Source organism: Benincasa hispida, chromosome 6 (assembly GCF_027475165.1).
Source record: "Benincasa hispida cultivar pf3 chromosome 6, pf3_genome.v1.1, whole genome shotgun sequence".
NCBI lineage: Eukaryota > Viridiplantae > Streptophyta > Magnoliopsida > Cucurbitales > Cucurbitaceae > Benincasa > Benincasa hispida.
This window is the reverse complement of record NC_143483.1, coordinates 6,396,476-6,411,970: the sequence shown is the minus strand read 5'-3', so window position 1 is coordinate 6,411,970 and position 15,495 is coordinate 6,396,476. Positions and strand designations below refer to the sequence as shown.

Below are 15,495 nucleotides of genomic sequence, written 5' to 3'. Positions count from 1 at the left end.
GTTCTATTTCAGTTGATGCTTAGATCATCTTTGAATGGTTTGTAGCCTGAATCTCTTAGAACCATTATCCATTCATCACGCCCTCTTCATGGGAAGAAGGGAAATTTCTAACAAGAAAATTCTCAAAATCACCATATCTGTGAGCAACAACATGTTAGATTCAGATAATAAGTGAAAGAGGCCACATTCACACATACACAAGGAAGCTAACTCAATAATTTTGTCGAAGCAAGATAGACAAAACTGTGGATAAGTGTTATGGTTAGTATCCACTATTTCTCGAGTTTATCATTTTCAAAGTGCTTTTATTATCGATGACTTGTATGAATTCTAAACTAGTTTATTGTGTTTGGATAATTGGGATACATTAGTGCTACATAGATATGATGAAAAAAGCAATAATATAACATGAAGTAGAAGTAGAATCTGGGTCATCAATCATAAAGAAACTTTGGAAAAGGATCATCCCTACAGAAATCTCATCATTTCTCTCTCATTTAAATCAACTTGGAAGTCGGACGGCTTTCTTAGAGCTTTCATGTCCTTGTGAATTGGCAGCGTTACGGTGTTTGCTGCTGTTCCAACTATGGACCTCATCGACTCGACGGACCACACAACTCCGCTGCTTACGGACATGGTTGACGGCGCCGTTGATTATAAATGTCAACCACTCCTGAGATCCTCCTCCGCCACTTGGAGCTCCGCATCTTTCATCATAGGTGAGCCAAATCTGTCTAATATTTCCTCTCTACCACCTCCTTCATCAATTCATTCTTGATTCTCCCCGTTAATCATGTTAGGGATGGAGGTTGCTGAGAGATTTGCTTTTTATGGAATCGGCGCCAACCTCATAACCTACTTGACAGGCCCGCTTCGCATTTCCGTCGTTGCTGCGGCCGAGATTGTCAATTTCTGGTCTGGCACCTCCATGCTCCTCACTCTCTTTGGAGCATTTCTTGCTGATTCCTTCTTCGGTCGATACCGTACTATTGTTTTTGCATCTATTTCGTACCTTTTGGTCTCTACTCTCTCTCCCTGATCATCCATTTTCTCTTTGATTTTGCTAATTAAATAGTCTTCTTTGGCTTCTGATTCGATATGTTCAATTCTGTTCTGATCCCCTCCTTCCCTTAACTCGGGAGTTTCGAACAGGGACTGGGGTTGTTGGTCCTGTCTACGCTGCTTCCTACTGCAAACTCCTCCATCTGCGCAATCCCTAACAAATTCACGACCTGTTCCGCTCCCAAGCTTCATCTCATTTTATTCTTCGTCTCTCTGAGTCTAATTGGGATAGCACAGGGTGGCCACAGGCCCTGCGTGCAGGCTTTTGGAGCCGATCAGTTTGATCCCCAAAATCCCCAAGAGGCCAAATTCAAGAGCTCCTTCTTCAACTGGTGGTATTTTGGTGCTTGCTTTGGAATCGTGGTGGCCATTCCGACTATATCATATGCGCAGGAGAATCTTAGTTGGACTGTGGGATTCGGAATTCCTTGTGTTTCAATGCTCACTGGTTTCGTTCTTTTTCTACTTGGGACCAACACTTACCGATTTAATAGCCTGAAGCAGTCGGATAAGAGCCCATTTTTGAGAATTGGTCGAGTGTTTGTGGCTTCTATTAGGAATTGGAGAGCTTCTGCCTCAACAATCACCTTTCAAAACGAGCAAACTGCCAAAGATTTGTCTAATTCTCAACAATTCAAGTAAGAATGTTACTACATCGTTTTTACCAGTGAAAATGAGATTGAAAGTTCTATGATGGCTTGAATCATGACAGTTAAACCTTCATTTTTGTCAATCATTGTTTTTCTTAGACAAAACTGTGGATGCATAGTTTTCATGTTTGGTGTGGCAGGTTTCTCAACAAAGCTTGCATTATTGTTCCCATTGATTCAAACCAAAATGCAATGGCTTCTAGCATCAGTGAGCTTGAAGAAGCAAAGGCAATTCTCAGAATTCTTATAATATGGGTTACAGTTGTTGTGTTTACCATTGCGTTCTCACAAGATGCCACCTTCTTCACCAAACAAGCAGCTACATTGGACAGATCAATTATGTCGAGTTTCATCATTCCTGCCGCTTCACTCGAAGCACTTATTTCTTTCACAATCGTTATCTTTATCGTGGTCTATGATCTTTTGTTTGTTCCCATTGCCAAAACAGTTACAGGAAATCCATCTGGCATAACAACATTGCAAAGAATAGGAACTGGGATGGTCATATCTACTATCTCTATGGCGGTGGCTTCTCTGGTCGAGAAAAAACGTTTGGGAACCGCACTCGAGCATGGTCTGATTGATAGACCTGACATGACAATTCCAATGAGGTTCTGGTGGTTGGTTCCTCAATATGTGTTGAACGGTTTGGCTGATGTTTTTACAGTAGTTGGGCTTCAAGAGCTGTGCTATGATCAAGTTCCAAAGGATTTGAAAAGTGTTGGACCTGCCATTTTTATCAGTATACTTGGTATGGGAAACATCTTAAGCAGCCTTTTGATATCAGTCATTGATACAGCAACTAAAGCCAATGGGCATCGCAGCTGGTTTTCCAACAATCTTAACAATGCACATCTTGATTACTTTTACCTCCTATTGGCTGCCCTTAGTGTTCTTGGCTTCATTGCCTTCCTTTTTGTTGCCAAATCCCACGTTTATAACAACAGCTGACTCAACTTACAATCATATATATTATTATTATTATTATTATTAATCTTTTTGGGGTTAAATTTTAAGCTGACTCAACAGGACATGCAGTGAGACAAGTAGAAAGCATGGGAAATGAAAGAAGAGTTTGGTGGAGACGAGGGTTTCACCCAAGTGTCCCTCTGCCTCTGCCTCTGCCTCTGCCTCTGCCGCATAATATATACATTTATTCAAATTCAAGTGCTATCTGATCTCTGCATTTCATTTCCCATTATGGATGATATGGATGATTCCGGAAGGCCGCTGATATTAAACGAGGCCGTGCAGGGCTCTGTCGACCACCGAGGGCGTCCGAGCCAGCGATCAGAGTCCGGGGGGTGGAGGGCGGCGGGGATGATAATTGGGGTTGAAATTGCGGAGCGGTTGGCATTCTTCGGGATAAGCACAAATCTAGTAACCTACTTGACAGTGGAGATGGGGCAGTCCATGGCCACCGCCGCCCAGAATGTAAATCTCTGGATGGGAACCGCGTCTTTGCTCCCACTGCTTGCCGCCTCTTTCGCCGATTCCTTCCTCGGACGCTACCTTACAATTCTCCTCGCCTCCGCTCTTTACATCCTGGTTTTCCTTCTTTTTATTTTTCTTTTAAACTTCATCATATGATTTCAAACTACCATTCTTCCTTCCTTCATAACAACACTCTAATTAATAACTTATAACAAATCTCTCTTCTATGCTTATTTCCATCAATTATAAAATTAATTATATGTAAGGTTTGTGGAAGTTTTCAAACAAACTAAATTGAACGGCAACATTCCCATACAAATGAACTAAATGGGAACTAGACTATGGAATAGATGAAAACAATATAATAAATGTTTGAGAAGCATAATAAAAGAAAATAATAGGTCAGAGAAGACAATAATTAGGTACAACCTTACTTACACATAATCACACATAATCGGGCAAGTTAGAGATTAAATGTTAATTTATAAATTGTTTCAGTTAGGTTTAAAAAAACTTTTGGGTTCCTAAGTTAAATAAATTTAAAAAAAAAAAAAAAAATCAGTTTTTGGACTTTTTGTTGATAATAGTACTTTGAGTCAAAATATACACTTAAGAACTTTTAAAAACTTCAAAAATACCTTAAACTTTTTTTTTTAAAGAAAATAAAAATACCTTTTGTTTTAGATTTAAATTTATAATTTTTTATTTAGAAAATACTCGGGTACTCTCAAAAGTAAAAGTAAATGCTTCTCCTGTGAGTATCAATTTGTTTCAAATTTTCTTAAATTTGAAAAGAATCCATTTTAAAACAAAATATATAATCTAAGCGGGTTTTAAAATGCTTTTACTGCGAGTAATCAATTTATTTAGCCAATTTGTTTGAAGTTTGTTTGAAGTTTTTTGAATTTGAAAAGTTTCAAAAAGAATCAATTTTAAAACGAAATATATAGAAATTATTTTTTCATATAGATACTGTCGTTTTACTTTCATTGGTCTACTTTTTATATCAATTTTCTCCTAACAAAATGAAAAATAAAACTTCATAAATGGTCATAACATATCTAACACTTTTTCAAGGGTACTAATGCAACTCCTTTTTGCAATGAGCCTATAAGATATTTTGAATTTTTCTTTAATTTAAGGATATTTTTTAAACAAAACACCATTAGTTTCTATCCAAAACAAAATTTTAGTCCCTATTATAAAGAAAATCTTATCAAAACTAATTGTTAATTTTTATCACGATTTAGTTTTATAGTTTTTAATTTTCCCAATACAGAGTTCGTCTTTACAAATAGTAAAGTACAAGCACTAAGTTAGACTAAGTTGTTAAAGTTAAGAAATTAAATTAATTTTTAAAAAATCGTTAAGTTTTTATTTTTTATTTTTTAGTTTTTTTAAATATAAATAATGAATGAACTAAAATGCAGGGACTCGCACTGCTGACACTCTCAGCTATGCTTGCTTCACCAAACAGTTTCCAGGGATCAGCTTCGGCCGCCACGGGAGGTTCATCTCGACCTGTTCTTGAGGTCGTGTTGTTCTTCAGCGCTTTGTACTTGGTGGCATTTGCACAAGGTGGACACAAGCCTTGTGTTCAGGCATTTGGTTGTGATCAATTTGATGGGGAACATCCTCAAGAATACATAGCCAAATGCTCTTTCTTCAACTGGTGGTACTTTGCCACTACTCTTGGATCCTTCATTGCTCTCATTATTTTAAGCTACATTCAAGACAACCTCGGTTGGGGTCTCGGCTTTGGCATCCCCTGCATCTCCTCGGTAGCTGCTCTCGTCGTGTTCTTGCTTGGGACTCGAACTTACCGTTTCTTAACGGTGGCCAACAATAAGGAGAAACCATTCATGAGAATTGGTCGGGTTTTCGTCAATGCGGCCCGAAATTGGAGAACGACATCTTCGGACGTTGTTATTTTGGAGGAAGGTCAAGATGCAATGCTTTATCAAAGAGCTGGACAATTGAGGTAAGCTAATTGAGATTTCCCTTTTTTATGTTTTTTTTTAAAATTTGTTTCATATATATATTAATGTTGATTAAGCACTGTTTTCACCTTTTATTTGATAAACTTGGGCTTTGTTTCATAAATATTTTTGTGTGAAGTACGTGCTTGTTTTATAATCTATTTTTATAATTTTATTTAAATTCTAAAAGATGTGTGGTTATCAAATACATCTTAAACCATTTCCAAAAACAAAGTTAACACATAACATGCTAACATAGGGTTGATGCATGGTGTCCTTAGTCAATTATGTAGAATATGGAACGATTCTATATTTGTCAATTCTACAATGTAAATCAATATATCTTATAAAGATGGTGAGATTTCTAGATTTTTCTAATGTGAGATCCTCAAAACATCAGGTCCATAGTAAAAATTTTATGTCATTTTTTACAATAGTTTTAATGTGGTGTATTTAGAAGGTAAGCGTGTGTATGGAAACTCGACGAGTTTTTAAGTTGACAGGTTCCTTAACAAGGCCTTGGTTGCTCCAATGGACTCCGATAAAGATGGAAAAACGTGTAACATAGCGGAGGTTGAGGAAGCAAAAGGTATCCTAAGGCTGATTCCCATTTGGATAGCAAGCTTGGCATATGCCATCGTTTTATCACAATGCTCTACCTTCTTTGTCAAGCAAGGTTCCACCATGGACAGATCAATCACACCAAACTTCCAAATACCCGCTGCTACAATCCAATGCTTTGCCTGCATTGCGGTTGTGCTCTTCGTTCCAATCTATGACCGACTCCTAGTTCCGACAGCTAGAATATTAACCCTCAAACCCTCTGGAATCTCAATGCTCCAAAGAATTGGAGTTGGGATGTTCATATCCACTCTTTCAATGGTGGTCGCCGCTCTTGTTGAACTCAAAAGATTATCAGTCGCTCAAGAACACGGCTTAACTCATGACCCTAATGCTACAATTCCTATCGCCATCTGGTGGCTAACTCCTCAGCTCCTCCTCCTAGGAGTTTCGAGCGTTTTCACAATGGTAGGTTTGCAGGAGTTCTTCTACGACCAAGTTTCGACCGAGCTCAGGAGTGTGGGACTTGCACTGTATCTGAGCATCTTCGGGGTGGGGAACTTGCTCAGCGGTGTTCTTGTATCCGCCATTGAAGATGCAACTGGTGGACATGGAAGGTCTGGCTGGTTTGCTAACAACATAAATAGCGCGCATCTTGACTACTTTTATTGGCTTCTTGCTGGCATTGGTGAGGTGGGATTACTTGCATTCATGTATTTTGCTAACTCGTATCTATATAAATACAACATAGAAAGATCAACAGTATAATCCTCTCAATGGAAAGGTGAGAAATTTGAATCCTTCAATTCCGTTTGGTAATTATTTGAGTCCAATTTTATAATTATTTTGTTTTTTAAAATTAAGACTATATCATTCATATTTCTTACCATGATTTGCAAGTATAATGATTGAATTCTTAGTAAAAATTCTAAAAACAAAAATAATTTTTTGAAAGCTACTTTTTTTTAACTCTCAAATTTTAATTTGGTTTTTTGAAGTAAAAGTAGTGTCCATTCATAACTTACTCTGCTCCCCATCAAAAGAGAGTACGCTAAAGAGTATATTTTCCTTTCTTATTTGATTTTGAATCTCCCTCATTCTTGGCCGGGCGTACTAAACCCACTTCGTACCACACCACCGGGCAGCTCGGCTGATAGGGAGAGGAATCGAGGTATGATCAAGGGTGGGGGGTTCGATACAATACAAAACACCCATGTTATTTTCTATACTTTATACGGACTCTCGGTTTGGATTATAAACGTCTAGGCATTCCCTGTTGCTCCGATCTCCCCTACGCCTAGGGTGTAAGGTTTAGGCTTTACCCAATAGTTGTTGAACTCGAGGTTGGCAGGGCTAAGTAAAAAGAGCTTATTTATTCGTTGATAAATAGAATTCAAAAAATTCTAAAAACAAAAACAATTTTTTGAAGGCTACTTTTTTTTAACTCTCAAATATCGGATGGAGTCTTGACTTTTTGTTTTTAAAAATTAAGCTTTTATAGACATTATTTTCACTCCAAATTTCTTCTTTTATTATCTATTTTTTACCAATGGTTTAGAAAACAATTCAAATTTTAGAAACTAAAAATAGTAGCTTTTGAAATTTGTTTTTGTTTTCGGAATTTGGTTAAAAATTCAATCATGGTATTTAAGAAAAATATAAATCATGGTAAGAAATGGAGAGGAAATCAACTTAATTTTTAAAAATAAAAATCCATAAATAAAATGGTTACTTCGTTTCTATATTTTTTTACTGAAAAATGAGACAAAAAATAAATTTTAATCATTTTTGTGAAACTTTCTCCTACACTTTTTGTCTTAGCTTTTTCATGTTTTTTTCTTTTTCTTTTTTTTTTCTTTTTTTTTTTTCCTTTTGGGGGTTAACTTTGGCTTAAACAAATTAAAGAAATTACAAGTTACTATACAAACATCCTTTCTTATTTATACACATCCTGAAACAAGTGTAATTGAGTTTGCTAAAACATTATACTTCAAGCAGGAACTGTTATATGGGCAAATGTTTAAATATTACATAAACGTTGGCTAACCATTTTTCAACCATTCCGTTTTTTATTTTTCGTTTTTGAAATTAAAAATTATGTTTGATTTTTTAAAATATTTATTAAAAATAAATAGAAAAACAAGAAATTGAAATGTAGAAGACGGTTCATTTCTCAAAGATCTAAGCAAGTATTTGGGTAGATAGGATTTTCTAGGGAAAAAAAGTATTATCATTTTTCAAACTAATTATTTGAACAACAATATTGATGAAAAGTAAGTTTACCAAAATTTTATTTTCTTAAATTTATATTAAAATAAAATTATTTTAAACTATCTTTGAACTGACATACGTGAGCTGGATAATATGCAAGATACGCAAGATCAAATATTTAAGGTAAATTGCAAAATTTACTTAAAAAGTACTAGTCCTTTTAAATTGACCCTTAAACTTATATAGTGGTAGAAATTTGGCCATAAAAATGGGAACTTATTAAAATTAGACCCTAAACTTGTGTACATAAGATTCCTTGAACATTTAATTTGAAAAATTAAACTTTTAATTAGTTATAAACTTGTTAAAATTGATTGTGATTCTTCCCATTATCAGCATTCAATTTCAACTTCGGTTTCCAAGTACTAATGCATTTACAAATCGCCAGAGTTGTGCCAAATCATATAATCGATCTGAGAGACGACAAATCATATAACCAATCACATTGTATTTAATCACACTTCAAGCTTTCTCCAATTCAACAAGATCAGAAAATATGAGCGAGGAGTGTTTAATAACTATTTAGAATAACTTTTTTAGACATATTTTAATCTATTTTTATAAAAATAAATTTTTATCGAGAAGAACTGGATAGTGACGAAAGAAAGGAATCACAATAATACACTGACAATTATGTAATTAATTGGAAATTTATTGTTTAAAGTTAAATGTTTATCAAATTTCTATAGGTTGCGGAGGTTCAATTTTTAGGATGGTATAAATTTGAGAGTTTAATTTTTATCTGTAAATGATTGGAGGTCCAAATTCTGTTACTATATAAGTTTGAGGGTTCGATTGCAACATTTACATAACGTTGAGAATGTAACTGTACTACTACCATATTTCAAGGTTGGTTTTTGCAATTTGGTCTAATATTTTTAGTTTTGTAGTTCTAGTTCAAGAGAGGTTGACAAATGATAATATATTTAATAAAACTATTTTTTTAAGAAATAAGATTTTCAAACAACTATAGTGATGAAAAACGTATATGAAATTGAATAGAGACGTATCAATCAATAGAAATAGTTAGCTATGTGTACCTTATTTGATATTTTAATTAGATAACAAATTCTTTGTAAAACATGGTTTATGGAGTCAAACTAGCCCATGAAGCTAAAATGATAGCGTTGAGATGTTGATTAGTGTATCGTTTGAAAGTGAAAAAAGACTCTTGATACAAAATATGTATGAGGTGTTAAGACAACGATGTAGCATTCAAATACTATTGTTTATTCACCTCAGTTGAAGAAGCAAACGCACATAACTAGTCTTAAGTCTCAACACTATTTTTTATAGCGTCATGATTTCCTTGTGGTTTTGAACGTTCTGTTCGTGGTTAGAGAATATTACTATGGTACCGTTTCTTGATATGTGATTTAATAATTTTTGTAGTGTTGGTGTGAGAGAGCTATTTGTAATATATCCATTAAAGTAGAATCTACAATCGTAGAAGAACTGACATAGTCTTGAATTTAAGTAAATACTAGTATATTTTTTATTCTTATACCTTGTTCCTTTTTTAGATCAAACTTTCTACACAAATCGTTATCACAAGCATCAAGTATAATGGAAGGTTGTTAAGCATGCACTTCTCCTTATTGGATGTGTTTTCTTTCATAATGTTGATTAAGAGATTAAATAATGTCAAACTGAGTATGGCTCAATTGACTTGAGTGTATTAGAAACCACCAAGTCTATGATTCAAATCTCTCTAGCTCCAATTGTACTAAAAAAGACAACCTGGTAATCAATTTCTTGTTATCTCACGAAGGATTTTTTGAAAGGCTATCCATTAAAAAATTAGGGGATGAAGAAGTAGGAGTTGACCTTACAAACAAAATACTAATTTCACTCTACTAGAACCATGAAGTACCATTTTGTAAAGGATTAGAAGAAGTTAGGAAGCACAGATACTTCTAATTGTGCAGATAATCGGTATCAGATATGGATACGATACGGATACGTCCAGATACGTGGTAGATACGCGTTTGATACGTGATTTGAAGTATTTGATTTTTTTTTTTTTTAATTTTCAGATGCTTCCAGAAGAGGATACGTGGGTCAATTTTTTTTTTCAAATTTAAGCCCAACTATTTAAAAAGCCCAATCCACAACCCATTTTATTTTAGTGCATGTTTAGGAGTGATTTTAGAATCATCAAAAATCACTTTTTTCTTTTTTAAAATCACTCGAAAACACATTTTTAATTACTCAAAATTAATTTAGTTTTCAATTTTACACTTTTGAATGCAATTTTCATATTATCAAAATTAGTTTTGAATAATTAAACATATTTCACGTTGATTTTGAAAATGACAAAAGTGATTTCAACCATTTTTAAATCACTTCCAAACATAAAAGTCCACTTTGAGCAATCCAAAACAAAATAAATTTAAAATGATAAAACATAAAAAATTAAAAAAACCTGAAACATAATTAAATCTCCATTATTTCATTCTCTCTTACTATTTAAATCATGATTCACACCCACTTCATCCTCAACTTCATTTTCAATCTTCATCTTCTACTCATTTTCTATCGTTTACTCTAGTCGCTCAATAATCACTCGACATTACTGGATTTTTTTTTCAAGTTTTCACTCTCTTTTTTAATCTAACTTAAAATAAGTATTATAGCAATTAATTTGACATTATATATATATATATAACGTATCTTCAACATATTCATATCTTAGATTTTTCAAAATTAACATATCATCGTATCGTATCGTATCTGTATCATATATTCGTATCTGTGTCTGTGCTTCTTAGAGAAAAAATGTTATTTTTCTTATGATTAGTGGCTCTCAACCTGATTGTTGGGGCTTTAACAAACGCCAAATCTATGTAATTAGATGGGACAATTTTGAGTGTAAATTTGATATTTAAAAGAAGGTAGAAAAAGAAAGAGAGAGAGAAAAGGAAAATAATGAAAAAGAATATTTTTGGATGGGATGGGAAGCAGAAAAAGGGAATGAAAGTGGAGACCCAAATTAAAGGCAAAAGCTTGTTGTGGCCATGAATGTGTGGATGGGTGTAGTTATGCTATGCCTCTTCCTTTTCCCCTTAATTTTACCTCAAACATTATAAACATTGCTATTTTCTTAGAAAGACAAAAAAGTACACGATCTTAACAAAAAAGCGATTCAATCCTCAACTTTTCCACGCGCCCTTTCATCGCAACTGTAATGCACCACCTTTGCTCATTACATTTTCTTTTTTCTCTTATTCGTCACATTGAACACGATTGTTCCTTGGATAGTTTTCACAATCACATTAATGATAGATAAAGTACTAAAAACAAATTAAATGGACGATGTACTGAGATTGATAATCTAATTCGATGATACATCACTTATGTTTGAGAGATAGCATGTTCAGGAAAGTTAAATTCACTAATATGAAAAATCAAGCATATACAACGTTGTATTTATCAAATATAAAATATTATTTAACGATTTTCTATACATATAACATAAATAATAAACTTTCCTATTTTTTATATGGATAATCTAATGTACTATTATTTTACATAAAAGCTTACTCAATTTTCTTTTTCAATCCATTCTTTTTTCTTTTTTTTTAATATTAATATCAAAAGACACATGTAAGAGAAATTTCTCGTGGTTATGAACATCCCAAAGCGGCCTACAAGTATGAAAATTTTCATGTAAGAGAAGTTTCTCATGGTTATGAACATCCCAAAGCGGTCTACAAGTAAGAAAATTTTCTTAAAAAATTCAAAAGTTGTCTCTCATAATCAAAAACAAGAATCGACAAGAAGGTTCGAAGGAAAAAATAAGGTATAATTGATATATACATCACAATATTTTTTATATATATTTGAATTTTCTAAAAATAAATCATGGTATATATTTGATAAGTGAATGAATAAGAAAACTTACACAATATCTCGTCTTATATACTAAACAATATATATGATGTATATTCACATTTTCCAATATATTTATAAATACACCACAAAATAAACCATGATATATGTGATGTATTTTATATTGTCCTATATATTACAAGTATAATCTACACATACACTTGAGATTTCAATGGAGAGGTGGTCGATTTTCAACTAGGAATATGACAGAAAATAAATTAAATCTTCTAGAATGAATAAAACATTAATTTGAAATATCTTATGTTAAATGAATATCAACTGAACTAATAAATGACAAAAACATAGTCAAAATTTGAAAGATGTTAATAAGAAAAGAATTAAATATCTTGAAATTTTGAAAATAATGGTGAAAATGTTAAATTGGTCCAAAATTCTAAGATCTTTTAATGAAGTAATCCAAATTTTAAGTACATTTAGGAAATATATGGTCTACAGAGGGTTTTTGTGTAATTTTTCAAAAAAATTTATTTAGATATTTTATTGTTAATTTTTTTTATAATTATTATCGTTGAATTTGAGTATTTACGAGTCGATTATAGTACTTTTATTATTATTTTCTAACAATGTAGGGGTGAAAAAATTGAACCTCTAATTTCAGGTTAATAATACAAATATTGTGCTAGTTGAGTTGTGCTCATTAGTGATTATAGTACTTTTATTTTTGTTTAATAAATTTGAAATTTAACTTTGGATGTATTGAGGTCAAATTATGCATATTATTTGGGTTTTATTATAAATATTATAATAATAAATAGATGTTCATTGTTTAGTGTCCCAAAAGTCATGTGTCACCCATCATGTTGTCCATGTGCCTTGTAATTATTCATGTTTGGTGTCCATATAAGTCCATATCCTACTTTCCAGTTTACCTATAAATAGTGGCATTTGGTAGATCTTAAAATCACATACTCGTTGGTAAGAAATCCACTACAAATTTCATTAAATTTTCTATTATCCAATTTTATAATTTTAGTTTTTTTTATATTTTATATTATATTAATTTTTATTATATTATATTTTCTCCATATCCGTATTCCCGTTGTGCTCCTCAATTTCACAACATGTTACCAACACGAGCTCTTGTCGTTTTCTCCGCTAAAGGTAGGATCTAAAGGTATGTCGGGTTTTTCCTCTTCGTTATAATTAATAAATTTAATGTTATTTTGCATATTCAATATCTATTAAATTTCTAACATAAATAAAATATTTTATGATAGTGTTGTCATGACAAATCTCACAAAATTAAAATTTGTTGCCCTTGATATTAACAGCAATAATTATTTGACATGGATACTTGATGCCGAAATCCACCTGGATGCTATGAATCTTGGGGAGACTATTAAAGAAGGAAATATGACATCCAGATAAAGCAAAAACCATGATTTTTCGCCGTCATCATCTCCACGAGGGATTGAAAATGGAGTATCTTACAATAAAAGATCCCTGTATCTTGTGGAAAATTTTGAAAGAAATGTATGATCATAAAAAAAATAGTTATTCTTCCTAAAGCACATTATGAGTAGATGCACTTGAGGCTATAGGATTTCAAATCAGTAAGTGATTACAACTCCGCATTATTTAAAATCAGTACAAAACTGTTATTATACGGAGAGAAAATTATTGATGTTGATATGTTGGAGAAGAAATTTTCTACAATTCATGTCTCGAATATGCTCTTGCAGCTGCAATATTGAGAGAGAGGTTTTAAACAGTATTCTGAATTAATTTCATGTCTTCTCGTGGACGAACAAAATAACGAATTATTGATGAAAAATCATGAATCTGGACTAACCAGAACGACATAATTCCCTAAAGTGAATATTGTGGATTTTAATAATAATCATGGTCGAAGTCGTGGTTGAGTCAAGGTCATGACCATGGTAGGGGAAGAAATAATTGTTATTTTCGTGGTGGTCATTTTAATCATTCTAATTTCAAAAGAGCCACACAAAATGATGATAAAAAAAGAAAAGCTCTACAAGATAAGAGTTCAAAAAGTGTTGAAAATAAATACTTTTTAGTAGAGTTGGACAACTGTTCGCTCAGATCTGACATGAGGCCCTCAATTACATTTATAATGTCCGCATGAAAGATAGTCAATTAGTGGGAGAATATGTTGTCGATCTGATGGTCCATTTTGATGTTGCCGAAATGAACAGTGCGGTTATAGACGAGCAGAGTTAGGTGTCCTTTATTTTGGAATCTTTTCCGAAGAGTTTTCTTCAGTTTCGCATCAATGCGATAATGAACAAAATACAGTACAATCTGATTACCCTTCTGAATGAGTTACAAATTTTTCAGTCTCTTATGAAAGATAAGGGACCAGTAGAAGAAGAGACAAATGTTACTCATTCTAAAAAGTTCCATAAGGGTTCATCCTTTGGAATAAGTTTGTTCCTTCAAGCTCTAGTTCTAAGAAGATTAAGAAAAAGAAAAGAGAAAAAGAGAAGGCTCCTGCTGCTGGCAAAGGCAAGGGCAAATGCTCTTACTATAATGTAAATATGATTTACTAGTCCTGGAAACTTGTTTAGTGGCAAATGACCATGATGTTTAGATACTTGATTCATGAGCCACTAATCATGTTTGTTCTTCTTTGTAGGGAATTAGTTCCTTTCAACAGCTAGAAGAGGGTGAAATAACGCTCAAGGTTTGAACGGGAGACACCATTTTAGCTCGTGTAGTGGGAGCTACTAAGTTATCTTTTGGATATAGATTTTTTATTTTAAAAAACTTATACATTGTTCCCAAGATGAAGAGGAATTTTGTTTCTATTTCTTGTTTAATTGAACAATCATACTCAGTTTCTTTTAATTAAAATGAAACGTTCATTATGAAAAATGATGTGATTATTTGCTCAGCTAAACTAGAAGACAACTTATATGTGTTAAGACCAACTGAATCAAAAGCCCTTTTAAATCATAAGATGTTTAAAATTGCTAATACTTAAACTAAAAGGCAAATAATTTCTCCAAGTAACAATGATGCATACCTTTGGCATTTGAGATTAGCCCATATAAATCTCGATAGGATCAGGAGATTGGTAAAGAATGAACTTCTAAGCAAGTTAGGAGATGATTTATTACCTCTATGTGAATCTTGTCTCGAAGGTAAAATTGACTAAAAGACCTTTTAGTGGAAAAGGTTATAGAGCCAAAGAGCCCTTAGAGCTCATACATTTGGATATTTACAGTCTAATGAATGTAAAGGCTAGAGAATGGTACACATAATTGATAGAACGAACACATGCGCAACGGAAGAAAAACGGATCTAAAGTTCTCTAATTAGGTTAATTACAAAGATAAGCATGCAAATGAAACAAATAAAATGGAGAAAAGAATACAACCTTTGTAGACTTTGAATATTCTCCAAATTAGCTCCAAATTTCCTCACGAACAATTCATAGACCACAACAAGAGTCTTCCTAACTATACTCTAGCCTTAGAACTCATACTGGGATATGCCCTAGTTTATTGTATATTGTACAATTTTATATTGTATTGTACATTAGTCTCCTGAGTCATTAGGACAAGTGGGAGATTGTTAGGATTGGTGTCCTAATTCTCCCGGAATCTTGTTGTTTTGTAAAGATACACATTGTTTAATGAATAAAATAAGTGTTATTTAAT

General features: G+C 32.9%; 2 protein-coding genes across 2 annotated transcripts; both read left to right on the top strand.

The window, feature by feature from the left end:
* Window positions 1–337: 337 nt before the first annotated feature.
* On the top strand, window positions 338–3,379 carry LOC120080418 (protein NRT1/ PTR FAMILY 5.10-like). Its single transcript, XM_039035076.2, has 4 exons — window positions 338–719; window positions 801–1,018; window positions 1,153–1,700; window positions 1,853–3,379. The coding sequence occupies exons 1-4, from the start codon at window positions 587–589 to the stop codon at window positions 2,661–2,663; spliced, it is 1,710 nt and encodes a 569-aa protein (XP_038891004.1). The 5' UTR covers window positions 338–586; the 3' UTR covers window positions 2,664–3,379.
* On the top strand, window positions 2,775–6,505 carry LOC120080417 (protein NRT1/ PTR FAMILY 5.10-like). The gene is made up of 3 exons (XM_039035075.2): window positions 2,775–3,260; window positions 4,577–5,127; window positions 5,629–6,505. The coding sequence occupies exons 1-3, from the start codon at window positions 2,775–2,777 to the stop codon at window positions 6,452–6,454; spliced, it is 1,863 nt and encodes a 620-aa protein (XP_038891003.1). The 3' UTR covers window positions 6,455–6,505.
* The last annotated feature ends 8,990 nt before the right edge of the window (window positions 6,506–15,495 follow it).

Bases quoted from the DNA above. Each gene is read 5' to 3' on its own strand.
- LOC120080418 (XM_039035076.2), top strand. From the start codon at position 587: ATGGACCTCATCGACTCGACGGACCACACAACTCCGCTGCTTACGGAC. The intron at 1,019-1,152 runs GTCTCTACTCTC...AGTTTCGAACAG, and splicing joins CATCTATTTCGTACCTTTTG to GGACTGGGGTTGTTGGTCCT. The intron at 1,701-1,852 runs GTAAGAATGTTA...TTGGTGTGGCAG, and splicing joins TCTAATTCTCAACAATTCAA to GTTTCTCAACAAAGCTTGCA.
- LOC120080417 (XM_039035075.2), top strand. From the start codon at position 2,775: ATGAAAGAAGAGTTTGGTGGAGACGAGGGTTTCACCCAAGTGTCCCTC. The intron at 3,261-4,576 runs GTTTTCCTTCTT...ACTAAAATGCAG, and splicing joins CCTCCGCTCTTTACATCCTG to GGACTCGCACTGCTGACACT. The intron at 5,128-5,628 runs GTAAGCTAATTG...TTAAGTTGACAG, and splicing joins CAAAGAGCTGGACAATTGAG to GTTCCTTAACAAGGCCTTGG.